The 27094-nt window shown below is 47.5% G+C and overlaps 1 protein-coding gene across 2 annotated transcripts in view; it reads right to left on the bottom strand.

The window, feature by feature from the left end:
- The window catches only part of LOC138262255 (SLAIN motif-containing protein-like), a 128402-nt gene that overhangs the window by 25990 nt on the left and 75318 nt on the right, over nt 1–27094 (bottom strand). For both annotated transcript variants that reach the window (XM_069212124.1, XM_069212125.1), the window contains 4 exons: nt 10165–10305; nt 3343–3660; nt 1657–1794; nt 727–1048 (listed from right to left, as the gene is read on the bottom strand). In XM_069212124.1, the coding sequence (XP_069068225.1) occupies nt 727–1048; nt 1657–1794; nt 3343–3660; nt 10165–10305 (919 nt within the window). The remainder of the gene's footprint in view (nt 1–726; nt 1049–1656; nt 1795–3342; nt 3661–10164; nt 10306–27094) is intronic.

The following is a 27094-nucleotide window of genomic DNA, read 5'->3' as shown; positions in this document are numbered from 1 at the left end:
ATCCCTCCCTGGTGAAGGTTCCTTCCAGGAGATCTTCACCCTTGACAGCTGTGGCACACCGCATGTGAAGCGCAGGCTCTCTCTCACTAATGAAGTATTCTGCTCAGGAGGAGCCTTGCCCTGACTAATTCTGTACAAAGCATGTGAAGCACGGTTATACCCCTGCTGTTGGAACATTCCCTCGGATCCTCCCTATGGACAGGTGTTGTACACAGCAGGTGAAACGCAAGATATCTTGCGCGGTGAAACATTCTGCCAAATAATCGCTCAACAGGTGTTGTACAAAGCATGTGAAGCTCAAGCAAGTCCATGCAGGAGAGCATTTGTCCCAGGAGTTAACGATCCCTGGACTTGTGTTGCACGTAGCATGTGAAGCACAGGTTATTGCACATTATTTAGGTATTATCCTAGGAGATCCTTGTCCTTGACAAGTGTTTTAAACAGTATGTGCAACACAAGTAATTCCACGCAGGAGACGTGTTGTCCCAAGATTCCCAGGTGAATATCAGGGTGGATGGCAGTGATTGTCTGGATTATATGCTTTTAGAACAGATTACGTGTGAGAGTACTGTAAAACTATACATTTACCAACAAAGCAAATCTACAACACCCATCGCTCACCTCTCGCCCACACTACATTAAATGCAGATGTTCTTCTCAACTGAATAGGAACATCTCTGTTTAGCAGCAGCAGCAGCAGCTCCTAAACCCGCCAGCAATGCTTACCTTTTGGAGGTAAGAGAGAGCTTGCTCTTGGGCGTTGTTGCAGCTGCGCCAGCCAATGTTCGGGTTCTCAAAGGTGAACCTTTAGCCCCAGCTGTGGCCCCGGTGGCTCGGGGTGGAGTACTGCTGGATGAACTGGGAGGTAAACTGGGCGGGGCCTGCACTTTCCTTACTGTGCAGGCTGGAATGCCGTAACCAGAAGATTTCAGGGGCTGCCTGCTGCTCAAGAGAGAACTTGTGCTGGATGGCACCTTCATTGGCTGTCGGGTTACCAGGTGGGGCTGTACTGCTGTGGCGGGGTATCGCAGTTTGTTGGGGGTGATGCCTAGAATAAAAAACAGAATGCGCTCAAGTAACCTGGAATTTTCAGAAAATACTTTCTATCAACATGTTCTACTACGGTCATCTCACTTTCAAATAGTTTTCCTAGCCCAACAAGTAAAAGAAGTCATTTGAGATCTTGTTTCAGTGATTTCACTGCATACATTTCACCTAAATGTGTATCAACATTCCCTCGTAAATTTCTGTTTCACTGTCCTCCAATTCAAAATTATCTAAAATCTTCTAAAATGCTCTATCTCACCTTTCATTAGTTTTCAAAGCACTGGAAAAAAACATAATGGAATTAATTTAAATAAAAGAACCAACAGCAGATCTCCTTCAAAGTTTGACATCACTTTACCAGCTACTAATCGGATGGTCCTCTCATATTTGCATACATGCCTTTGATGAACTAACAGAAGTGCAACAGATCAGTAATCAAATGACACAAAGGCTTCCAACAAATCATGACAACAATTCTGTATGTCAACGATTCAAAAAGACCACAGCTTCATTCAAAGCTCTTAACACAGGGTAATACCCAGGGCATTACACCCACCAGCATTACACACCCCTTGATGTTAGGGTCATTACTGGTACTGTAAGGGTCACCTGTGGCTGGCTGCTGCATCCTTGTTAAGCGGCTGATTGGCACCTGCAGGTCGGACTCCAGACTTCGGCTGTTTCTCACAGCATCAAGGGACCGGAGGCTCGTCCTCGATAAGTTAGGTAAACTGTGTCGCAACTCTTCTGCAAAGGAAGCACAGCGAAGGGTCGGTTTATTAACTGTATGCACAAAAAAGCTTATAAAGGCAGGAACTGTCTCTGAAGCTATGTTTGTGGACAACTCTTTAATGCACAATGCAATCCTGCATATGCAGTAATATTTGTGGAGATACAAGAAAATGATCAGCTGCAGTCTTTGTACTACCTTCATTGTTGGAAGATAGCTTTAAATGTGTTCCATGCGGTCTATGAATATACTTTGCATTTTTATCGAAGTCTCTTCTTCGGTGGTCTGACTTCTGCACGGAAATTTAGAAATGCAGAGTACGAAAGAGGCTGAAATAGTTGGCACCTAGTTCACAAAGAAAGATCTCCTTTGCACCTGTTTAAGCACCCTGGCAAAAGTCATGCACTAAGCTGGGAGCCTATTAAAAACTGGAGGGTGAGCCCATGGCTGCATCTTACAGAAGTGAAACAGTGAGGAAGCCAGCGTAGACTGCTGAGGCATTCTCTATTGGCGACTGAGGCCCTGGTTCGAGCCCTGTATTTGTTGCGTCTCTGCCCACCATGCAGTCCACATCAACCAGTTGTTCTGAACAGTCAGCAGCAGTAGGCTGGAGGGGAGGGGGGAGGTGGGATGAGAGAGAGAGAGAGAGAGAGAGAGAGAGAGAGAGAGAGAGAGAGAGAGAAACAAAAAAAAAACTACCTGGCAACCAGCAACTACTGCACAGCGGTGACAACATCAAGAACACACCAAGTGTGACCAGATTCCAGATCAGCAAGAAGGCAACTAAGAGTTCCTTATTAGCAGCGGATTCCTTGTAACTATTAACTTTCCCGGAGCCCATTAAAAGCAACACTTATTTGCTGAGTCCCTAAGAACCAGAATTACAGAAATAGGAGCTGAATGATATATCTGCGGGGCACATCCTGGGGCGTCTTAAGAGCTGTGGCTGGAGACTGCCTGACAGTGGTGACCTCCACACAGCCAAATCAATCGTTCTATGGCTTTCCCTCTCTGTTCTGGCTTTTCTCTCAAATGGCATGATCATTTTCTGATTGGAGGATTTCATCTGCTCTGAAACCATTCCTCAGTTCTGCACCTTGTTTCTTTTCAGCTTGGGGCAGGGCAGAGCCTAGCACAGACCCTTATGTGATATGAGCTGCAGGTAATCTGAGTCTAGTGGCAGTAACTGTAACAGAACTGGCTGCAGTAATTTGCTAACATGGCTGAGAAGGTGGCGTTGGGCAGATATTTTTTCTGCTGTGGCTAAAACTATGGTTGATCTCATGCTCTAAAGAGGACCATCATAATTAAAGCTGTGGATCATTTGCAAATTCTTATAAAATTATTTTAACTACACAAAAAGGTTCATGATCACTATTAATGTACTGAGAACAAGTATTAGTTTAGTTAAGTCGTAAACCTGAAACATTGTGGACGTGCTCAGGCTAAAAGGCAATGAGCTGCTATTGGCTCTACGATTGAATAAAATAAAGAATACAATCTTGTGTTTCTACTAATGCCAGTGATCTGGCAGGACCACAGTAGCTGTGCTGCTGTCCACGTACCTTCGCTGCTGGTAACCTTCGTCCTGTCCTGGGCAGGGTTCTGCGCAGTCCTCCGTGGTGGCCTAATGCGGGAGGCAGGGCCTTTCCCAAAGTCTCCAGTCGAGGAGGGCGACTGACACCGCGGCGAGCTGAGGGGCGAAGGCGAGTATCGATGGCTGCTGCGGAAGGACAGAGAGCAGTCACAGTCATCCTCGTCCTCCAGACTGTGCGTGTCGAACTCCTGGTCGCTGTGGGCGCCTCTGCGCAGAGAGTGCATCGAGGCACTAGAGCTGCGACGGGACACAGAGGCCGAACTCGATGCATAGTCTTGGCGGAGACCTGAAAAGTGTAAGTAATATGAATTTGAAACTGATTGTCCACGTAAACCGAACTGAACACAAGTTGAGGTAGAGTATGAAAGTGATCGGCTTTAAGGGCCTCCATTTTACATTTCAACCAACTGTAAATAAAACGACACCAGTACAACTTGAAGTAAAACACGTCCACCGTTGCGGAGAAGGAGACCCACCAAACGCTTGTTGTGATGACAGATTACAGGACAGCACAGATCGTGGGCACAATCACCAGATAGAAACAACATGTTAGGTGCACAGATGCTCTTCAAAGCGGTTCAATGAAGGGCTTCTGTAAACTGCTGGAAAAACGGAGACAATGGCCAGGTAAGGGGAGTACGGGTCTGAACACGGCTTGGTTGAGAGGTATGTGCACCTGCGGAGTGGGTCAAACACTGTGGAATGGTTGCCATATCTGCAGACCCTGGATGGCCCACAGAAATAAGCACAAAGTAAGTAGGTTGCACTGTCCTAAAGTCTCTCTCTCTTCCATTAACTACAGTCCACACTTCTAGAGCCAATAGTTTCTGAGGTTTCTACTCAGAAATCATACACATTATAAATAGCTTATAAAGACCAGCTGTCTTATGTCCCTAAAACATCATTGCCACAATCGATAACCAGCACTGGTCAAATCGATAGGTCAGGCCTAGCCAAGCCTCAGATGCTTCATTTATTTATTTTGCAACCATATGAAATAGGAATTAAACTGTAAAAGCAAATACAACATAAAAATGGCATCATCTAAAGGAGGCATGCAAGTGTTTGCAAAATAAAACATAAAAAATTGGCCACTCTAAATTGGGTTAAAAAGAACAGATAAATTAAAAGGCAAGACTGGCACACTTGTCCTGGCACCAAAGAGGACTATTTTTTAATCAGATGTCCACAAAGGCACTTGCACAGTGGTGTCGTTCACACTGAAGAGAGGTCTGACCACCGCCCGCCCTGTTGCAGACATTAGCAACATGTGAATGACACTTAGACTACTGGATAAAGACAGCTGAGCGAAAGCCCCTATCTGCATGGACATTATGATAAGAAGTGACATGCCTAAAGCACACTCTGGGCCAGACCTAAAGAACGGGGTGTCAAAGCCAAAAGGTCTGGAAATTGAAAAAATAAATTATAGAAGAGCTGGTCCCACCGGTCCTCGCACTGATAAGGACAACTTTTAAAGAAGATGTGGAACTGGAGCAGACAGTAGCATCACTCACAGCACAAGAGGTGACACTTCAGAGACATCTTGGTAAACTTACAGTGTTTGGCACACATCTGCACAGCTGCGACTTGACAAATTATAAGGACAGGCACAATCCGTATGTCCCAAATGTGAAGAGCTGACTGAGAGGCTTCTGCCTTCGTGGGCCTGTTCAAATCACATGCTTAACCGCAAGGTGACGCCATGTGACGGAGGCCAATTTGGGCCAATGCATGTTTTTTTTTTTTTTCTTTTTTTTTTCTCAACAGCATGTGCTAACCTAACACTTTGTTGTTCACACTTCCCACCCTCCAGGACTTGTACACCAGCTTCAGGCAGGTGTCACACACTGATGGACTGAGACACCCGTACTGCGCTCTGGTACCAGGGAACAGAGGTCCTAGCGTGGACCTCAAAATAAAGATTAAATTACACTTAAGAAAATGACAGAGTTGTTATCAGTTTCCTAAACTGGAAGGGAGGCAGAGAATTCCAGGCTTTAGCCTTGAAGTGAGGGAATACCCTCTTCACAGGCCGAGTTTTAGGGACAAGCCGAAGGAAGGAGTCTGTGGAGCGTGGATTAAAGGATTGGGGGGGAGGAGGGATAATCTTGAGGAGAGGACCAACTGGAGCGATAAGAGGAAGCATGTTGGTGAGAGGGGTGATGACAGAGACACAATGATTTGAACAAATCACGTTTTCCAATGGACAGCAAATGATGAGACTTGACGTCGGAAGAGATGGAGATGCGTTTGCTCAGTCCCAGAATAAGGTGAGCTTCTAAGATTGGAATACGTTAGAGGCAATACACCTTAAAGATGATTAAACAGAGAATCGCAGCAGTCCAGGCGAGACGTAATCCGGCCCGAACCACTATTTAGCAACATTTAGAAGGGAGGAAAGGTAGACTTTTTCCAAGTGTCCTTGGAAGATGGAACACGTTGCAGAAAGTGTAGACTTATCTTCTGTACAAATAACCAGAGAATGCCATAGTTGCATTCAGTCGAAACAGGTAAGAGTGGCTCAAACATCAGTGGGTCACCAGTCAGGACCACAGGACGAGGGATAAGCAAAAACGAACCCTTCGGTTTCGAAGGCGTTAACACAGAAAGGAAGGATGTCCAACCACAGAGCAACTCTGCACAAGTAGCCTCTGAACTGCTTGTCAGAGGTGGCTCGTTCTCCGCCAAGATGCAGAATGAATTCCGTCATCTGCGCTGATGAAAAAGCGAAGGTCAAAAGGACGAATGGAGCAGCACGTGGGGTGACAAAACGAACAGGATGTACCCCCCAACCAAACTGGATCCACTTATGGGAGTGACTGTAACAAGGAGGCACTTCCACCCCATACATCCCCTTTGAAACGTGGCGCTGATTGTATTTAGTACCACACACACCTTGTGAAACAAATCTGCTTTCTGAATACAGAGCTTCATTAAGGGAACAGGGCGTCCAGACTTTCCCTAAAAGCTCTTTTCTTGCAGCCCTTCGTATTACAAGTTTCACTCTTGTGACTGAAACATTTGCTCTTCTAGTGTGGAAGAGTGTGGAGATCCAGACAGGATGCACTGGAGGTGTGAAATATGAGCTGTATATTCTGTTTAGCAAACTTTCTGTAGATCACTTCTTCAGACGCGGAGAGAGCAAATGACTAGGTCTCTGCTCCTCAAAGCATGGCATGAAGAATCCAGGGAGACAGATCTTCGACCATCAATGAATTTGGAAAGCACCACAGGAAGGAATACTGGGGGATATGGTGCATCGACTTGTCAGGAAGTCAGATGGGAATACGGTGCTACTTTCTCAATCCACCCAGTGGAAAGGGACGGTCACTAAGTGAGAAGAGCGAAGGCCCTGTAAGCGACTGGATCAAAAGGCCAGGATCAGATTTACATGTATTGAAGTTTTACACCACTCTTTGGAGGACACACTTGCCACATGCTCCTGGAATGCCTTAATAGTGCAGTTGCCAAGTAAAACCATCTTCTAAGAGGAGGCCTAAATAACCACCGCAGGAGCAGAGCCATCCCCCAGGGCCACAGCCGTTAAACCTTCAGTAAAGACAGCTTGGCGACAACCTCAGTATCCTTGATTGACCACTCTTAAGAAACTGAAACATAGCTGTTGTATAACAGATAAATGAAATAAGGCCTTAATTATCTGACAGGACTAGAGCGTAAGACAGTTTTCTCCAGGCTCTGCAGATTGTCCTGAATGAATAACATTCTGCCAGTTACACACTGGTTACTGGTCATTCTGCTGTACTCTACAAAGCACAGCAAAAAAGGTATAGCATTTTGAACTTGCTATGGGCAACCCTACATTCATCAATTACACCATCTTCATGTTTGATATTGACTGGCGCGGTTTCCTCTGAGAGAGGGCATAATCACTTACTAATATGAAGAGCTTTACCACTGACAGCTTTCAAATAAAAAATAAATTAAAAAAAACAAAGGCATGATGACACCTAGCAGTGCTGTGGCCACCAATCGCTTGGACTGGCCAGTAGCAATCAGTGTTACCCTGAACAACTGTGGGTGCCCTCACCCCCCCCCCCCACCCCCCCCCACCAGTTGAAAACTGCTACAGATTCTTAGACTAAGAAATCTGAAGATTCTGGGCAACCCGTTGAGATATTCAGAGAAAACTGGCCCACCAATTTCCATTTAGTTCCAACTAAAATTAAAAGGAGTTGGGCCATTAACTGAACTCGGGCTGTCCTCGATTGGCGGCCCGAGTGCCAAGAGACCAGCCAACTGGAAATTGGGAGCCCCCAAGAACTTTACTTGAGGTTGGGAATCTTATTCGATAGTAGATCGCTTTTAAGATGGCCATTTTCGAAGTCTTCTTCTGTATCTTTTATTGCGGCACCACCATTTATTTTTGAACATCTTTCAGTCCAAAGGCTCCAAGATAAAAGTAAACTTGGGGAGAGTGTCCCTGCTTGTATTCCATCACTTGAAACCACCTGAGGGCTTCCGAACTTTACCAAGTCAACCCACAGTATGCCCCAGGCATAACCTATACTACTGCAAAGCACACAATGTTCATGGAGGAATCATTTGCAAACAAATATTTAAGCGATACTAAATATTAATGTTGTAGTTAACAGATTAAATTCCATAAATGAATAAATCTTCAAACAGCTTGTAATTTGTTTCTTGGAAAATGAAGAATTTTTATATATATTCACTAATAATATATACACATCTCTCACTGTCCCATGAGAGCTTTATGATTGATTCGAGCCTGGTGGGAGTCGACGTATCTGTGGTGAGATTACATCGTCCTTTCTTTATACTGGAGTAACTCACTAGCGTAGTATGTGCCAGATGAAAAGGATTAAGCAGTGCTGTTCTAGGAAGTTACCCAGTTCTGTGAGGAATACTGGGTTACCCTGTTTATTTGTAACAATAACATATGCCACAGCACAAAAGAGCTAGGAAGACAATTGTGGCTGTCCCTAGGACCGCAAAGGTGGTAAGGCCTTCTGGTTATTTCACCGTCTTATGTTTTCATGTTCCATTCACAAACTTGGTCCATAAAAGCCCTTTATTCTTTATAAAGCGAAGGAGTGACTGGACATTGAAGTTATTAAAATGATCTATTGTGTCACATTGTTTCAGAGTCTCGAAGACCTTTCCACCTCCGGTGGTAGCCTGGACTTCTTTCCCTCAATACCTTGCGTCTCAATTGCCTAGAATGAATCTCTTGACTATGCAGTTTTGAATGCATTAGTATTGTGGTCCAGTAACTTTGCAGTATTCAGCATGGATACTGCCCAGTAACCACCGACTGCCCAGAACTCCCCAAGGTTAATCCTCACAAAGGCCAGGAAGAAACAGTGTTGCTTCATCGGGCAGTCTCAAGTACATCTAGAAGATCCACCATGGGAACTGAAAAGTTCATCACAATGCTAGAGGTCCAGCGTGGACTGTAGTAAGACGAATGCTGGGACTTAGAAGTTGACAGATTTAAGGACGTGCTAGATGCCAGATGTATGTCCCATGGAGATGGAATGGTTGACTACGGCACGTAACCATACAAGAGAAGTTAGTTTACACAAGATCATTCTCAGCTCAAAAAAATGTATGGACCGGCAGAAGCACTGGAAGATGGGCAGACATGAAGAAAGGCCACATGAAGAGTTACAGATCAGGGAACGCTCACTTAGATCAGACAGAAGAGCCCAATACAGGAAAGGCTTTGCCCATAAAGAGGAAGAGTTAAAATAAGACAATGTCAGCAGAGCATGCTTCTCAAAGGCTTGGACTGCGACCAGCAGCCAAGGAGGTCTGCTCGGTTTATGACCGACACTGCTGCATAGTTTAGATCTTGTACTTAAAGCACATTCTGTAAACGTGATTACTGCAAGCAGACCAAGCCTCTGCTGTAAGGAATAAACTGAATCTAAAAGATGGACACAGAGGAGATGCCATACTTCTGGAACAATTTAAATCTGCAATGCCAGAGAGCATATGCAACAATATAAAAACTTTTATTTAGGCCTGGTAGTACATTTCCTGAAGTTAACACTACACTTGAATGCCTTGAGAATGAAGTGATATCTTTAAAACAATGCAATCAGCAGTAAACAATCTTGTTGCTATTTTCAGGCATTTTGTGGTTTCAATTCTAACATGGCTGTTGGAGCCAGACTGAATGGTGAAGAACAGGATATCTTCCACTATCTCTGATACCCAGGCACATCGCATCTTCCAGTCACCGGAGTGAGCATCAGGCACATGGATAGAAAACTCCAGCACCCTCAACATACACACTCCTTTACCAACTCCCACGCAATGTGAGGCGATTCACAGTGCACAACTACTCATGCACATATGCAATACATCAGCACAGCATCAACTGATTACACCGGCCTACGCCCAAAGCCCCACTGTTGGGCTGATCACTGTTAATCTCACCACCAAACTACTGGGGTACGAAAGATGGGCCTCATGGACTTATTCTGGCTCTATTTGAAAGAGAGCATCCTCTGAACACAATCATCCATAAGTGAAAATGGGGAATTGGAAGGGGGTGGGAGGGTGGCTGGTGCAAACCTAAGATGGCCTTGCAGGGTTGCAATGGAGAGAGCCAGCCTTCGTGGTGGTGAGGGGGTGGCACAGCAGCAGATGGAGGAGCGAACAACTGATCACCTTTGGTCTTGGATAACACAATGACCTGACACCGGTACCTTCAAGGCATAAGGGGAGTGATCTGCTATAACAAAGCCTAAGCCATCGCACAAAGAACGTGTCAAGCAGCGCAGTCCCTACCACCTACTTTCTTCCTGTAGGCGCGCCATGACCTGCACATCCGTCAAGTCCTGCAGCTTGTATCCCATGGAGATGGAGTCATCAGAAGTACTCAGCTCGCTGTCGACGGAGGACTGGGAGCTCAGCGCAGAGTGGATGCTCAGGTAACCTGGGAGAGACACAGAGAAGGCCATTAGAAAGCAAGCAGCATTACAAGGGTGAGGCAGCTCAGCGTGAAAAAAAACAATTCTACTTGCATAAGTGTTAGTTTAAGGAGTGGAGGGGAACTTGGGGATGCATTCAATTATAGATGGACCTCTGTAAGCGGACATGAAGACCTGAAAGCAGACTGTAGGGATCTTACAGAACTGGATAACGTGAATAACCACTGCAATTACAGCCCCCGGTTACATCAGTAACTATAGGAGTTAGGTGACTTAGCAGAAATAAGAGCCACAACCCCACTAGTCCTTTGAAGATAACAAAACAGCTATAATTTAAGGTTTCTTTTTACAAAGCAAAATAAGTCACATTTCTGACACTTGAGTCCCTGTTGGGTACGGACCGCAGCTGAAGAGGACGAGGGATGGTGGCAGGAGAGTCGAGCTCGCTTCATGCAGGGCCTGGTTAGAATACTTTGGCTTTACACAATCCCTGCTCATTCAGAGGCGCCTTGAATCATTCTTTAGGACTTAAGGCACTTTTCTCAGGATGAGGCATTTCATTTCTGCTCTTGGGTCTGGGTTGAGCAGGAGATGTAGCTTTGGACGTTGCCTCCGTGGTTAGCCATAAATGGTTAGTAACATGGTCGAGAAGAGGACTGTGGCCGGGGTGCAGTGAGGACCCAGGCTCTGCAGGATGCTCGGCCCCATACTCCTCTGCTCATGATGCACCAGTCTTACCTTCAGCCCAGAAGGCGCAAGTAACAAAAGAGAGCTCCTGGTGCGGCCTCATTTCAACACATTTTATTTTTATGATTTTTAGTAAATGCTAGCCTGGCTGCTTCTTTTGTACAGTTTCCAACATTCAGATTTTCTTGCACAGATCTGCACCTCGTGTTGCAGGAATCCAGTCACCCCATTGCAGAGGAACTGCTCAGCTCCAACAGGTGCTCTGCATGCAGCGGGCTCCCGAGCGCCGACAGCTGGTCAGAGCAGGCGAAGGAAGTAGGGTTAGGCTTCCATTCTGCCATTGACTATATATTTTTTTTCTTTACTGTAAACTATGGCATTTCTTTTATTTTGCTCACCCTGGCTGTCTTTGGTTCTGTAGTTACTGTGAGTTGGGCTTTGTCTAACACAATGGTTCCCAACCTTCTGACTGCTGTGGACCCCCACTTTATCATTACTGGAACCTGGGGACCCCCACTGAATCATTATTGGAATCCAGGGACCCCTCCACTGAGTCATTACTGAAAGCTGGGGATCTAATCTGTTAAAATTATTTCATTTTCTAAACAGTTGCGGACCCCCTGAGGAGGCTTTGCGGACCCCCAGGGGTCCCCAGATCACAGGTTGGGAACCACTGGTCTAACATATGTGGCTTGTAAGACTTTAAAAAACAAACATCTCTTAAACAGAGAACCAGGACAGCGAGGAGCTGAGGAAACATCAACAGAGGGAGGTCACTTAAAGAGCTTCCCCAGCAGGCACCAGGACTGAAACTAAGCAAATGTTCAGAATGTGTGGCAAAGAGACAAGGCTGTGGCCGGCTGTAAAGTTTCACGAGAGGCAGGAAGGAGACGCTACTAAACCTGCCCTGGTGAGTTACATGCAGGAGGCTAACCAGTGCCCCCGCAGTGGTGTGGGAGATCAAGCCCTGGTCATTACCACAGCAGTAACCACTGAGCCCTCTTTAGGTCTGGTGCATATACCACATCCCAGCGATGCTTACAGAAGGATGGTGAGCGTCGCCTCCTGCGGGTTCTAAGCCCTGAGAGGAGGGAGCAGGAGTGGACTAATTTGTAGACTGTCAGGAGCCATCAGCTGAGACTCAGCACCCCTGCAGTTCTCTCGTCTCTGGGATGTGTCGCCTTCACGTGGGGACCTATGATCCTAGAGTATTGAGTGCTACAAAGCTTGGCATTACCCTAACCTTGTCTGGCTTTCCATGTTACCCTACATTGGAGTCAGTGTGGGAGTCTGCAGAGGGCGCAGCATGTTTTACAATTCCTCCAGAAAGCACAAGGCTTCGCTGGATGGGAGGACACAAAGTGTACCTGCCAAGTAGGTAAGGGTGATACTGCCACCTCCCCAGGCTGTGGTGGGCATCTAACTGCTGGCAGAAATGATTTTATGGCAAAGTGGCATGTACCACTGGAAGAGAGTTTACCGTCAATTACCGCTTCAAGTACGTGATGTGTTGCAAGTGTATGCGTTAGGAGGTTGTTACCTTGGAGAACACAAGTGTAAAAGCACAAGATGGAGGTTCTCCATCATGTTGCTTATGTCCCAGTGCCACGCCTCGCATAGCTATCCCCCTGCAAATTCTCTAGCTCAACTGGACGGGCTCAGAAATCTTGGGACATCCTGGCAGGCCAGAGCCATATCGGACATCCAAGGACTAACCAGAACTGTAGCAGGTGCCTGTCTGTTCCAATCGCAAAGACACCTTACCCATCGGTGGGTTCCTGGACTTGCTCGGGGTTCAGTTTTTTCTCCCTCACTCCCCAGCCCTTACTTGAGTAACTCACGATGATTGCGTCAGCACGGTCTTCACAACCAGGAACCAACAAAGTTGGAGGTGTCTTGCTGCAGCTTCTGTCAACTCCTGCAACCTCCTACCTCTGCCCACTCAACTGTTGCTAGGGGTGGGAATCTGACCATAAAAGGCTGCCGGAGGTTCACGCAGACAGCTGTATGGCTCATGGGGCATGCAAGGGTTCTCACCTCTTCTCCTTCGCTTGGAGACTGATCTAGCGGAAAAAAACCTGCTGATCCAGGAAACCTGTGCTCTTCCACACAGTTCTAGTATTTGTGTCAGTACTAAAGTATCTGAATTGTGCATGGTGTACCTGCTGAAGACTTGGTGCAGTGTAGAGGTAGTTTTCCTTCAGTTATAAAAGCACTTTGTCCTTCGGTGATGCCCTTGCATGCTGCCACTGCACAGGGCATTTTGCCCTTTTCATGTAGGCTTTACTGGTGCTCCTTTCATTCACCCCTTTCTGGACTTCTTTCACCTGATGATCATTTTATATCATGTCCTTTGGTGGATGACTGAGTCTTATATTTCTATAACTGTTGTACTATGTTGCTGCAAATCTTAACAATATCTGTAATTCTGAATAAATTTTAATTGAAAATAATATCTTTGCCTGAGATGTTTGACCTGCCGCTACCTAATGTCACATATTGGAGGCCACCTCTCCTCTTTTGCTCTGTGCGCCAAACAGTCTGCAAATAGGAGCAACTCCACCAGGAATTCTGAATGATCGCTCTTGAAATCCACTTTTCTTAGATGATTTGATGGCTGCCCACATGAAAGCCCCTTTGAGAAAATACTTGGAAAGATGGGCCGTACAGCATCAGCTGGAAGGCACGATTCATGACTTGCCAAGTTGCTGTTTTGCCACCACGTTTGGAGACAAATCTAGGAGACTGGAGAATCCCTGCAGCCATCAACAATACTGTCTGGGAATCATGAAGAGCTGCCTGGCTCAAAAGGGCAAGAGCAAACCCTGGCGTATGAATCTGTGTGGAGGACATCGCTAGCCCGTCTGCTATCGGAGGAGACTGCTTCAATCATCAAACGACTCTGACAGCAATAACTCCTTGACCCCATACCTTTGTGGGGGCCTTTATTCCCAGAGTCACATGACCCACCCTTGTCACAACACACTTAATTCCTTCTGGGGCTATCTGCAGAGAAACTCTTCTACAAATTGTATGCCCTTCCTAATGGATACCCACCTCCCTCCCAGACAGACACTTTCTATTGAGAACATTGATGCATTGTCTTAAGAGCAAGTCCTGGATTGCTGGACCAAACTGTCGTCAGTCAACGAGGCTTGGGAAGCCAACTGATTCATTGAGCGAGTACCCGGCATCGGGTTAATAGGAAACATCTGCGGCCACACCCTTGATCTTGTTGGGATCTGTTGAATAAAATCTGAAACTGCCCACAACTCGGCCCGCCCACTTAACCCATCTTTTTTTGTTCCAAACGTTTTGAGTTTTAGTGTAGTACAAAAAGGAAAGATCTCCCCATATGCATTACAACGGGACAGTGTTAACTTCAGAAACATCAATAGTTATCGAAATGCACTGAGAAAATAAGTTACGTGTATCCAATGGCAGATTACAAAAACCACTCTGTAAGGAAATGCCTCCTTGGCATGGTTACCCCCTGACTTTTTGCCTTTGCTGATGCTATGTTTTGATTTGAAAGTGTGCTGAGGCCTGCTAACCAGGCCCCAGCACCAGTGTTCTTTCCCTAACCTGTACTTTTGTTTACACAATTGGCACACCCTGGCATCTAGGTAAGTCCCTTGTAACTGGTACCCCTGGTATCAAGGGCCCTGATGCCAGGGAAGGTCTCTAAGGGCTGCAGCATCTCTTATGCCATTGAGATTGAGGCCTTTGCTGTGGTTTGGTCCCTGAAGAAGCTGAGACAATACCTCTTTGGTACTCACTTTGTAGTTCAAACTGACCACAGACCTCTCAGATGGCTGATGCAAATGAAAGGTGAAAATCCAAAACTGTTGAGGTGGTCCATCTCCCTACAGGGAATGGACTTTATAGTGGAACACAGACCTGGGACTGCCCATGCCAATGCAGATGGCCTTTCCAGGTTCTTCCACTTAGAAAATGAAGACTCTCTTGGGAAAGGTTAGTCTCATCCTCTTTCGTTTGGGGGGGGGGGGGGTGGTTGTGTAAGGAAATGCCTCCTTGGCATGGTTACCCCCTGACTTTTTGCCTTTGCTGATGCTATGTTTTGATTTGAAAGTGTGCTGAGGCCTGCTAACCAGGCCCCAGCACCAGTGTTCTTTCCCTAACCTGTACTTTTGTTTACACAATTGGCACACCCTAGCATCCAGGTAAGTCCCTTGTAACTGGTACCCCTGGTACCAAGGGCCCTGATGCCAGGGAAGGTCTCTAAGGGCTGCAGCATCTCTTATGCCACCCTGGGGACCCCTCACTCAGCACAGACACACTGCTTGACAGCTTGTGTGTGCTGGTGAGGACAAAACGAGTAAGTCGACATGGCACTCCCCTCAGGATGCCATGCCAACCTCACACTGCCTATGCATTATAGATAAGTCACCCCTCTAGCAGGCCTTACAGCCCTAAGGCAGGGTGCACTATACCATAGGTGAGGGCACCAGTGCATGAGCACTGTGCCCCTACAGTGTCTAAGCAAAACCTTAGACATTGTAAGTGCAGGGTAGCCATAAGAGTATATGGTCTGGGAGTCTGTCATACACGAACTCCACAGCACCATAATGGCTACACTGAAAACTGGGAAGTTTGGTATCAAACTTCTCAGCACAATAAATGCACACTGATGCCAGTGTACATTTTATTGTAATATACACCCCAGAGGGCACCTTAGAGGTGCCCCCTGAAACCTTAACCAACTACTCGTGTAGGCTGACTGGTTTTAGCAGCCTGCCACACTCGAGACATGTTGCTGGCCACATGGGGAGAGTGCCTTTGTCACTCTGTGGCTAGTAACAAAGCCTGCACTGGGTGGAGATGCTTATCACCTCCCCCTTGCAGGAGCTGTAACACCTGGCGGTGAGCCTCAAAGGCTCACCCTCTTTGTTACAGCACCACAGGGCATTCCAGCTAGTGGAGTTGCCCACCCCCTCCGGCCACGGCCCCACTTTTGGCAGCAAGGCCGGAGGAGATAATGAGAAAAACAAGGAGGAGTCACTGACCAGTCAGGACAGCCCCTAAGGCAACCTGAGCTGAAGTGACTCTGACTTTTAGGAATCCTCCATCTTGCAAATGGAGGATCCCCCCACTAGGGATAGGAATGTGACCCCCTCCCCTTGGGAGGAGGCAGAAAGAGGGTGTAGCCACCCTCAAGGACATTAGCCATTGGCTACTGCCCTCCCTGACCTAAACACACCCCTAAATTCTGTATTTAGGGGCTCCCCTGAACCTAGGAGCTCAGATTCCTGCAACCTAAGAAGAAGAGGACTGCTGAGCTGAAAAACCCTGCAGAGAAGACGGAGACACCAACTGCTTTGGCCCCAGCCCTACCGGCCTGTCTCTCCCCTTCTGAAGAAACTGCTCCAGCGACGCTTTCCCCAGGACCAGCGACCTCTGAATCCTCAGAGGACTGCCCTGCTCTAATAGGACCAAGAAACTCCCGAGAACAGCGGCCCTGTTCACCCAAGACTGCAACTTTGTTTCCAAAGGAGCAACTTAAAGACAAACTGTGTTTCCTGCCAGAAGCGTGAGACTTGCAACTCTGCACCCGACGCCCCCGGCTCGACTTGTGGAGAAACAACACTTCAGGGAGGACTCCCCGGCGACTACGAGACTGTGAGTAGCCAGAGTTGCCCCCACAGCGACGCCTGCAGAGGGAATCCCGAGGCTCCCCCTGACCGCGACTGCCTGACTCCCAGATCCCGACGCCTGGAAAAGACCCTGCACCCGCAGCCCCCAGGACCTGAAAGATCGGAACTCCAGTGCAGGAGTGACCCCCAGGAGGCCCTCTCCCTTGCCCAGGTGGTGGCTACCCCGAGAAGCCCCCCCCTTGCCTGCTTGCATCGCTGAAGAGACCCCTTGGTCTCCCATTGATTCCAATTGAAAACCCGACGTGTGTTGGCACACTGCACCCGGCCGCCCCCGTGCTGCTGAGGGTGTACTTTCTGTGTTAACTTGTGTCCCCCCCGGTGCCCTACAAAACCCCCCTGGTCTGCCCTCCGAAGACGCGGGTACTTACCTGCTGGCAGACTGGAACCGGGGCACCCCCTTTTCCATTGAAGCCTATGCGTTTTGGGCACCACTTTGAACTCTGCACCTGACCGGCCCTGAGCTGCTGGTGTGGTAACTTTGGGGTTGCTCTGAACCCCCAACGGTGGGCTACCTTGGACCCAAACTTGAACCCCGTAGGTGGTTTACTTACCTGCAAGAACTAACAATTACTTACCTCCCCTAGGAACTGTGAAAATTGCACTGTGTCTAGTTTTAAAATAGCTATATGTGTTTTATTTGAAAAGTATATATGCTATTGTGATTATTCAAAGTTCCTAAAGTACTTACCTGCAATACCTTTCATTTGAGACATTACATGTAAAATTTGAACTTGTGGTTCTTAAAATAAACTAAGAAAATATATTTTTCTATACAAAAACCTATTGGCCTGGAATTGTCTCTGAGTGTGTGTTCCTTATTTATTGCCTGTGTGTATGTACAACAAGTGCTTAACACTACTCCTTTGATAAGCCTACTGCTCGACCACACTACCACAAAATAGAGCATTAGTATTATCTCTTTTTGCCACTATCTTACCTCTAAGGGGAACCCTTGGACTCTGTGCATACTATTCCTTACTTTGAAGTAGTGCATACAGAGCCAACTTCCTACACACTCCATAAGATTTGGATGGGTGGAGATGCGATTATTTGTATCTTATTATTCTTCTACTGGTCAAGACTTTGGTAAGTGGCTCTAAACACAAAGCTGTAATTGGAGAGAGAAAGGAGAAAGATATACACTTGGGGCCATATGTACGAACACATTTTCCCATAGACACAGAATGGGCAAAACTGCTTGCTACATCTGGCCCTTAGAGTCATAGGGTGCGACAGGTGAAGATTAACCCATCTAACCAGCCACAGCCCACCACACCATCAACAGAGAGGCTTGTTTCGCTTCCTGGGAACAGGAGATGATCCCAACAAAGAAAGCACCGGACTCTCCCAGCTTTCACTTCCTGCCCCTAGTACTAGGACTACTTGGGTATGAACATTGACCTGCCAAGAGAGGTACTCTTCATTTATCTGTCTAATCACGCTGGGAGCTTAGGAAGAAAAATACATCATTGTGTATGTGACTAAGCAGCAAAAGAAAAAAGGTTTTATAAAATAAAAAAAGGGTTTTAGACGGAAAATATGTGTGTAGTTATTTACCAGTTTAAAAAACATTAGGAACAAGTATTACCTTTTCACTCTTTAAAACTCGATCCCATTCCAAACGTCTAAAAGTAGGGAGCAAGTTGTTCTTTTTTAAAAATAGCTTTCCGGGAGCCTTAGGTGGGTGATTACCTCGTCACCTCTGCCTCATGGAGGAATCTCCTGTGCAGCAGGAAGGCGGGAGGGTGGGTGTCTGAAGCCGACAACGCCTTTCCGGCTGCTCCGCACTCGCCTGGAATGGAAGGCGAAGGAGGGAAAGTAGGGAAATGAATGAGGGAATGCAGGGAAATGGAAAATGCCTAAAGATTGAGCTGGGTTGGCATGGGTACCGCCTGATGAGCTTGCAAGCTGGGGCAGCATAAGACGTTAACACATTTCGCTCATGTAGACTCTGGCTCTTGGACTTTACCAGTGCTTTTACTATTGGGTCTTATGTAAAACAGGCGTTTGTGCATTTGACTGAGATGCGAAGAGTATTATTTGCTTCTCCGGTAGTTACTGTCTGCGAACCTAACACTATTAACATAAGAACATTCGAAGCCGGTTTTCAGGAACGCATTCTCCACCCGCCACCTGCACCTGTGTGTACTTCCAAATGCAAATATAGAAAAGCTGTACGCAAAACAAAAGCTTGAGATGCTTGTGTCGTCAATCCTTGTGAAGAGCATGCTTATTCCATCTACAAAGAATGCTTAAGAACGCAGAACTCTAACTACAAGTCAGTGAGATTGAACGTTATGAATAGAATAACTAAAAAATTTGCTTCACATACACACACACACACACACATTAATACACACACACACAAGTATATTATGCAATCAGCACAACAATAGACAGTCTTTATCCACATCTAAAAAGAAGGAGGTCAGAGTGGCCGATGAAATCGACTTGGCCCTGGTGGAATGGGCCCTGATCCCCTCAGGAGGATCCTTCTTCGCCAATGATTAACATATTTTAATACAAAGATCGACCCACCTGGATAGCGTTCGTTTGTGGACAGCCTTCCCCTTCCTCTTCCTCTTCCTCTTCCCCACGTATCCAATAAAGAGTTGGTCATCCAAGCGGAACTCTCGTCCTGTCAATGTAAAAACTGAGAGGCCTCCTGGGGTCCAGACGATGGAGTCTTTCCTCCTCCTTAGATGGATGCGGAGGAGGGTAGAATGTCGAGAGAGTGATGGATTGTCCCAAGTGAAACGGAGACACTACCTTGGGGAGGAAAGCCGAACTGGTCCTCAAAACCACCTTGTCTTTCTGAAAGGTTGTAAACGGCGGATGAACAGAAAGCGCCTGGAGCTCACTTACACGTCTAGCCGACGTGATGGCTGTTAGAAACACAGTTTTTAAAAACAAATACCTTAAGGGACAAGAATGAAGTGGCTCAAAGGTAGAAGCCATCAAAAAAGTTAACACCAGATTTAAGTCTCACACGGAGTGGGAGGAAACCTATTGGTAAGCCCCTTCAAAAACCTTAATACTAAAGGGGATTTGAATAGAGAGGGTTGATCAGGAAGATATAAGAATGCAGACAGGACCGAACCTCGCTGCGCCAATGACAAAGCAAACAACAATATATCTGATAGACTGGCACTTAAGGGATTAATTTGTTGCTCTCCACACCAATGAACGAATTTATCCCACCTGCTCGCATAGACCGATTTGGTGGGGTGTCGTCTGGCTGATAAAAGAACGTCCACCACCTCTGGCAGGAGAGAAAAAGCACTCAGGTTGCCCCGTTCAATCTCCAGGCATGAAGGTGCAGGCTCTGGAGGTGGGGGAGTAGAACCCGCCCTTGCGACTGCGAGAGGAGGTCTGCCCTGAGAGGGAGACGGAGCGGAGGGCACAGCAAGAGTTGGAGTAGGTCTGCGTACCACACTCTTTGTGGCCAATCCGGAGCTATTAGAATGACTTGGGTCCGGTCTTGGCGAATCTTCCTCAGAACCCGAGGAATCAAGGGTATGGGGGGGAAACGCGTAAAGCAACTGGCCGCACAAGGACATCTGAAACGCGTCCCCCAACGCTCCTTGCATCGGATACTGAAGGCTGCAGAACAACGGGCAGTGCACGTTCTCCCGAGTGGCAAATAGGTCTATCCGGGGAAAACCCCACATCCGAAAGGTGTAAAGAACCAGATCCGGATGAAGACGCCACTCATGATCGTCTGAGAAGAACCGACTGGGGCACGCACGTTTTGAACCCCGGCCAGATGGTTTGCTATTACGCAAAGCCGATGGTCCCGAGCCCAGGACCAGAGTCGCAGAGCCTCTCTGCAAAGAAGGTACGATCCTACACCTCCCTGCTTGTTGATATACCACATCGCGGTCGTGTTGTCCGTTAGAACCTGAACCGACTGACCGCAAAGGGAAGGGAGGAAGGCCTTGAGGACCAAAAGAATCGCCCGCAGTTCCAGCAGATTGATATGAAACATCTGCTCCACTGGAGACCAACGACCCTTGATCTCCAGGTCCCCCAGATGCGCTCCCCACCCCAAAGTGGAGGCATCCGTTATCACTGTGGTCACCGGAGGAGGCAGTGAAAACGGCTTTCCTTGAGACAGGTTGTCGTCCGCAGCCCACCATCGGAGATCCGCCGCAGTGTCTATGGAGATCCTGATCGACTCTTCGAGATCCCCTCTGTGTTGAAACCACTGCCTGCGGAGGCACAACTGAAGAGCCCTCATGAGCCAGCGTGCATGAGTGACCAACAGAATGCAAGAAGCGAACAAACCGAGCAAACAAAGGACCTTGAGGACTGGAACAACCGCTCCTTCTTGAAAAATTGGAATCAACGCCTGAATGTCCTGGATCCGCTGTGGTGGAGGAAAAGCCTGATTCAATGTAGTGTCCAGTACTGCCCCTATGAACAGGAGGCATTGAGAGGGCACTAGGTGAGACTTGGGCACATTTATTGAACAGCCCAGACTGAACAACAACTGGGTTGCCAGCTGCAGATGATGCAACATAAGCCCCAGAGACTCAGCTTTGATCATCCAACCGTTCAGGTAAGGGAATACCGCTATCCCTTTCCTCCTGAGGTCTGCTGCAACAACCGCCATCACCTTCGTGAAGACCCGAGGTGTGGAAGTAAGAACAAAAGGAAGGACCGCAAACTGGTAGTGTTGCGATCCCAGCACAAACTGGAGATACTTCCTGTGTGACTTGAGAATGGGAATATGGAAATAAGCATCCTGCAAGTCGACCAACACCATCCAATCCTCCTTGTTCAACGCCATAAGTACCTGTGCTAGAGTCAGAATTTTGAATTTCTTCTGCTTGAGGAACCAATTCAAAATCCTCAGGTCCAAGATGGGCCTCAGACGACCATCCTTTTTGGGGATCAGAAAGTACCTTGAATAACATCCCTGACCCCTCTCCTGCTCGGGAACCAACTCCACTGCACCTTTCAACAATAGGGACAGAACCTCCTGTTCTAGCAACAGGAGATGATCTTCAGAACAAAAGGAAGGACGGGGAGGGAAGGGAGGGGGAATCTGCTGAAAGGGAAGGGCATAGCCTTTTCTCACCACACTGATGACCCAGGAATCGGATGTTATGGACTCCCACATGGGAAGAAAAAGAGATAGCCTCCCCCTTACCGGAGAGGCATGGGAGACGATGGCGAGAGGACTAGGGCTGCTTTCCTTGTGGCATCCCTCCTGAGGAAGAGGAAGGGTGGTGCTGCTGGGTGGCCCCTCTAGTGCGGACCCTACCCCTCCCCCTAAATGATCGATAAGGGAGGATCGAAGACTGCTGCCCTGGCTGCTGCGATCTCCCACGAAAGGAAGCCCCCTCGTCCAAAAACTTGCAGCCCCCTAAACGATCGAAATGGGGTCGAAGCAGCCTGCAGGCCCAAGGACTTAGCAGTGGCCCTACACTCCTTAAAGCGCTCTAGCGCAGAGTCCGCTTTAGACCCAAACAATTTCGCCCCCATCAAAAGGCAAGTCCAACAACGTGGCCTGAACGTCTGAAGAAAATCCAGAAGTGCGCAACCAAGCATGGCACCTGGTGGCAACAGAGGTCCCCATGGCTCTTGCAACAGAGTCTGTAGTATCAAGCCCTGCCTGAATGACTTGCGTAGCCGCTGCTTGGGCATCCGAAAGTAGGCCATGCAAGTCCTGGGGCATGTCTGGTAAAACTGTCTTTGCTGCGTCCATTATTGCGTGTATGTACCTGCCAAGAATGCAGGTAGCATTGGCAGATTTAAACGCCATGCTACACAATGAAACACTTTCTTGGCCGACTGTTCCATACGCTTGGACTCCCGGTCAGATGGAACTCCCGGAAAAGAGCCAGGAGCAGACCGCAAAGAACAGGATGCCTGTACGACCAGACTCTCTGGAGACGGATGCTTAGACAAAAACTCAGGGTCTCCAGGTGCAGACCTATATCGTCTGGCCACAGACCTGCTCACAGCCGACGAGGTGACAGGCTTCTTCCACACCTCTTCTATTGGCTCCATAAGAGCCTCATTAAATGGCAAAAGAGGATCCACAATGGCTGTAGCAGGGTGCAGTACTTCTGTCAAAAGGTTGGTTTTAACCTGAGCCGTAGGCAAGGGAAGTTCCAAGAAATTCGCAGCCTTCCTGATGACGGAGTGAAAGGTGGCTGCCTCCTCTGTATACTCCCCTGGGGAGGCCAGATCCCATTCTGGGGAAGTATCAAGTCCACTGGCCGTATCCAATCCTGGAAACTCACTCTGGGGATCAGCAATCTCCCCCTCCTCAAGGATCTGCTGCTGGTATTCCCTCTCTTCCAGCAACCTGAGGGCCTTCCATCTGGATCTCAATTTGGCCTCCAACTCCGGCGTCGACATGGAGTGCAACGACGTTGGTGAATGGCGCTGAGAAGGCGTCATGACAGGATCTCCGGATCCTCCCAACGCCGCAGATGGATCCATCGGCGCCATGGATAAAGGCCCTGCACCCGACGACGCCATCTGGCTTCGAGGCTCCATCTCATCCGACAACAGCGTCGAAGGTCTCTCTCTCGACGTCGACGGCTGCGCTGCTGGCATCGGCGCCTGGTTAGAATCTCCTGCCGGACAGAACGGCATAAATAGCGTCAGCCTGTACAGAGCCAAAAAGCCTAGGTTGAATGCCAGGGGACCAGTGGGGCCAGCCGGCGCACCACCTCCCGGATCCATATTCTGGAATATGGCAAACATGGCATTTAGAAATGCTGCTGGATCCGTCCCCGGAAACGTAGGATAGCCCTGAGGAGCAGGGGCCGGCGCCGGACTTGACTCCTGCGCGCCTGGATGCGCCGGAGAAGCTTGTTGACTTTGAGGCTCCACAACCTCAAAGACCGACGCCGCCGGGGACGTCTGCGGAGTCACTGGTTGTGGAGACACCATCAGGCTGACTTCCCAAGACTTACGGCGTGGAGTCAACGGAGACCTCGACTCCGACCGGCTTCTGGACCGACGCCTAGAGTCACGATGACGCTGTTTCTTGTGACTCGACTTCCCCGAAGACGATCCATGGTGCCGCTTTCTCTCTTTCTTCGACTTGGCTAAGAACAACTTAGCCTCACGTTCCTTCAAGGCCTTCGGAATCATCTTTTGGCATGAACCACATTCCTGGACTTCATGATCCGAACTCAGGCACCAAAGGCAGTTGTTGTGGGGATCAGTCACCGACATTCGACCTCCACATTCTCTGCAGGGTTTAAAACCTGACTTCTTCGGAGCCAACATGCCGACAAAAACACAAAGTATCCCTTCCGAAGAGCGAACAATACAGGTAGCTACAAAAGTAACCGTTATCGAAGGCACGGAAAAAAGGGAACTGACGTCAGAACACCGGCGAGGGCCTCTTATTGCCACAGTGACGTCAGGCGGAGCTGCGTGGAGTCGGGCAATTGTGACGTCCTCGCCGACGTGCAGAGCTGGAGAGAGGTTTCCGTTGAATGCTACGCATGGGGAGAATTCATTAGGTGAGGAATCCACAGGTAGTTGTATCCATCAGAAAAGATAGGTTACATCTCTTCAGTGTACAATTCTAGAGAATGACTAGAGACCGTGGGCAACGACCAAGCGAAGGATGAACTTACGAGTCATTTGCGTAAATCATCACTTTGCAGCCAAAGCATCATATCACCTGAGAAGGAGAACGGTTATATGCAGAAAAGAGCAAAGGGAAAAGTGCAGATCTGTGCAGTAATTCCAGGATGGAGAAGCTATTATTCAGCTTACAATGATTGAGTTTAATACACTGTTTGACTCCCTGGTGAAGAGAAAGATCACTGCCAGAAAGTGCCAGATAACCCGATTTCACACAGTCTCTCACGTACGAAGAAATGGCTTGTCAGGCTGAAGACATCAAAGAGGTTTAAAAGGACTAGTCCTGCAGTATTCCCGTTGTCTACAATGTCCCTCCGCTCCTCTCTCCCAGTGCAAGCTGCCAATGAGCCGCAGTCAAAACATTCTTCAAGTACATGGTCACGTGTATAACAGCAGGTTTTTGTAGGACTTACTGAAGAAATAAAAGACAGGTGATCGATCGGTAATTGCCAGCCTCCTCACACTCTAATCTAGTTTTTTTTTTTTTAGAGAAACCCTTTTTGCATGTTTTTATAACATGCCCTTTAGTCACTGAGATGTTATAGAGATTCACAATTGCGTCTGCAATTTCTTGAACTTGCAGCTTTCTGGATAATGGACTTTTGTGCTCAGTCGCAGCTCTTCGACTTCTCCTCTTGATGCTGGATCAAAGGGTGTCCAGTAAAAGGCTACGGTTTTCTGAGGTGCACGCATGGAGTGGATTTAACATCATAACTTAAGTTTTGTTTGTTTGCATTAAACACCACCACCAGTTTTGTCACACAAGAGGTGCAAAGGTAGGGGGGCATTATTTAAGCAGGTGGGATTAAAGAAGGTATTACTACTGCATACAGTTCCTTGTGCTACCTGAATACGCAGCATACTTCCAAACCTTCCTGGTGTTTTAATCTTTACAATGTCCTTGTACCAAATCCACCTTTTCTGCCTGGCCACCAGGGATTGTTCACCTTTTTCTGAACCCTATATTTATCCTAACTTTAGAACTCTGCACTTTACCGCTGCTAACCAGTAATAGTGGTCTGCATCACAAATATGCATCTGCTAAGCGATGTCCTCTTTCCATAGGGACAGGTCTATTGTGCCTTCGACACTGTCAATGGGGCACTGTATTTGCTACTAGGTGTGGAAATGGACCACAGATTCTTCGATACATGTGGTTCAATGCTAAACAGCACATACATACCTGAACGCATATTTTGTATTAAAACCATATGTTCTTCATGGTGTCGCTGATCGCTTTTGTGCTGTCATATAACCTAAAATATCAAGTTTAAAAAAGTGGAAGAACCACTTTCACCTTCGTAGGGGTACTGCTTGGCATAATGATGGGCAGTTTCCCTACTATATCTTCTTATCTTCAAATATACTTTTATCTTTTACCTCAATTTTTGCCTAAGATTAAGGAACAGTTATGTACTCATGGTACAGCTATGTTGGTGTGTTGAATGCCTCACTTGGCCTTCCACTATATCGAAAGCGATAGTATGCTATTTGGAGACGGTTCACATTTGGCGCAGTTCTTTGTATGGCTATGTTGGTGTGTCGAACGCCTCACTGGGCCTTCCATTATATCGAAAGCGATAGTATGCCATTTGGAGACGGTTCACATTTGGCGCAGTTCTTTGTATGGCTATGTTGGTGTGTGAACGCCTCACTTGATATGAAAAAGGAATTTAGTTCCTAAACTAGAGCTAGTGGGAGAGCACTACTAAGGTTGTACCCATAGCAGCAGCGGTCGTGGAATATGAAAATTCAGGAGCAAGAGCCCTCACCCACACAGATGAGTGGCATGCTTCAACATCAGGCATCTCCTCATTGGGCCCGCGCTGCAATACCCAACAAGCCCCACGAAGGGACTCTTTGCCACAGATATTTTCAAGATGGAATGCTGTGATGAGCCTAAAAAATGCGGGTATCAAGCGTGTAGGATAGAAAAGCAATGTGCAGGAATTAAAAATGACTAAGATCCGCCTAATGGTTACTTTATTCTAATGGTAGGCCTTGTCATGGCTAAAAACAGGGTGATACGATGGGGAAGCAAAACAAGAGAGAACAGAACTTAATGAGTCTCCCTTTTGGGCTCTCAGAAGAAATATGGTACATAACGCTATATCGTCCTCCCTAAAAACTGAGGTTGTGGCAGGGTCATTCACGTAGGTATGTAGTCATGAAAGTGACCAAGTTGAAAATCTAAGCCACACAGTAGACATCTAAATACAAAAGAAGTACCAGCAACATAAAAGAAAGTATGATGTATTAAAAAGGTAATCGAGATCAATAATAAACCAATTAGGGGGAAATGGGAGGCAGAGACACAAGTCCTCACTTGCCCTTTCACTCTACAGAGAGCGCTAGTACACCACTGGAGAAGGCTGACATTTCGTACAATTCTATGTACCGCTATGTCAGTGTGTCAAACACCTCACTTGCCCTTCCACTCTATAGCAAGCGCTAGTACACCATTGGAGAAGGCGGACATTTCGTACAGTTCTATGTACCACTATGTCAGTGTGTCGAACACCTCACTTACTCTTCCAGTCCACAGAAAGTGCTAGTACGCCATTTGGAGAAGGCTGACATTTCGTACAGTTCTATGTACCGCTATGTCAGTGTGTCAAACACCTCTCTTGCCCTTCCACTCTACAGCAAGCGCTAGTACACAATTTGGAGAAGGCGGACGTTTGGTACAGTTCTATGCACCGCTATGTCAGTGTGAGAAACACCTCTCTTGCCCTTCCACTCTACAGCAAGCGCTTGTACGCCATTTGGAGAAGGCTGACATTTCGTACAGTTCTATGTACCGCTATGTCAG

Source organism: Pleurodeles waltl, chromosome 10, assembly GCF_031143425.1.
Source record: "Pleurodeles waltl isolate 20211129_DDA chromosome 10, aPleWal1.hap1.20221129, whole genome shotgun sequence".
Lineage (NCBI taxonomy): Eukaryota > Metazoa > Chordata > Amphibia > Caudata > Salamandridae > Pleurodeles > Pleurodeles waltl.
Note: the sequence above shows the minus strand (reverse complement) of the source record. Positions and strands in the feature narration are given on the sequence as shown.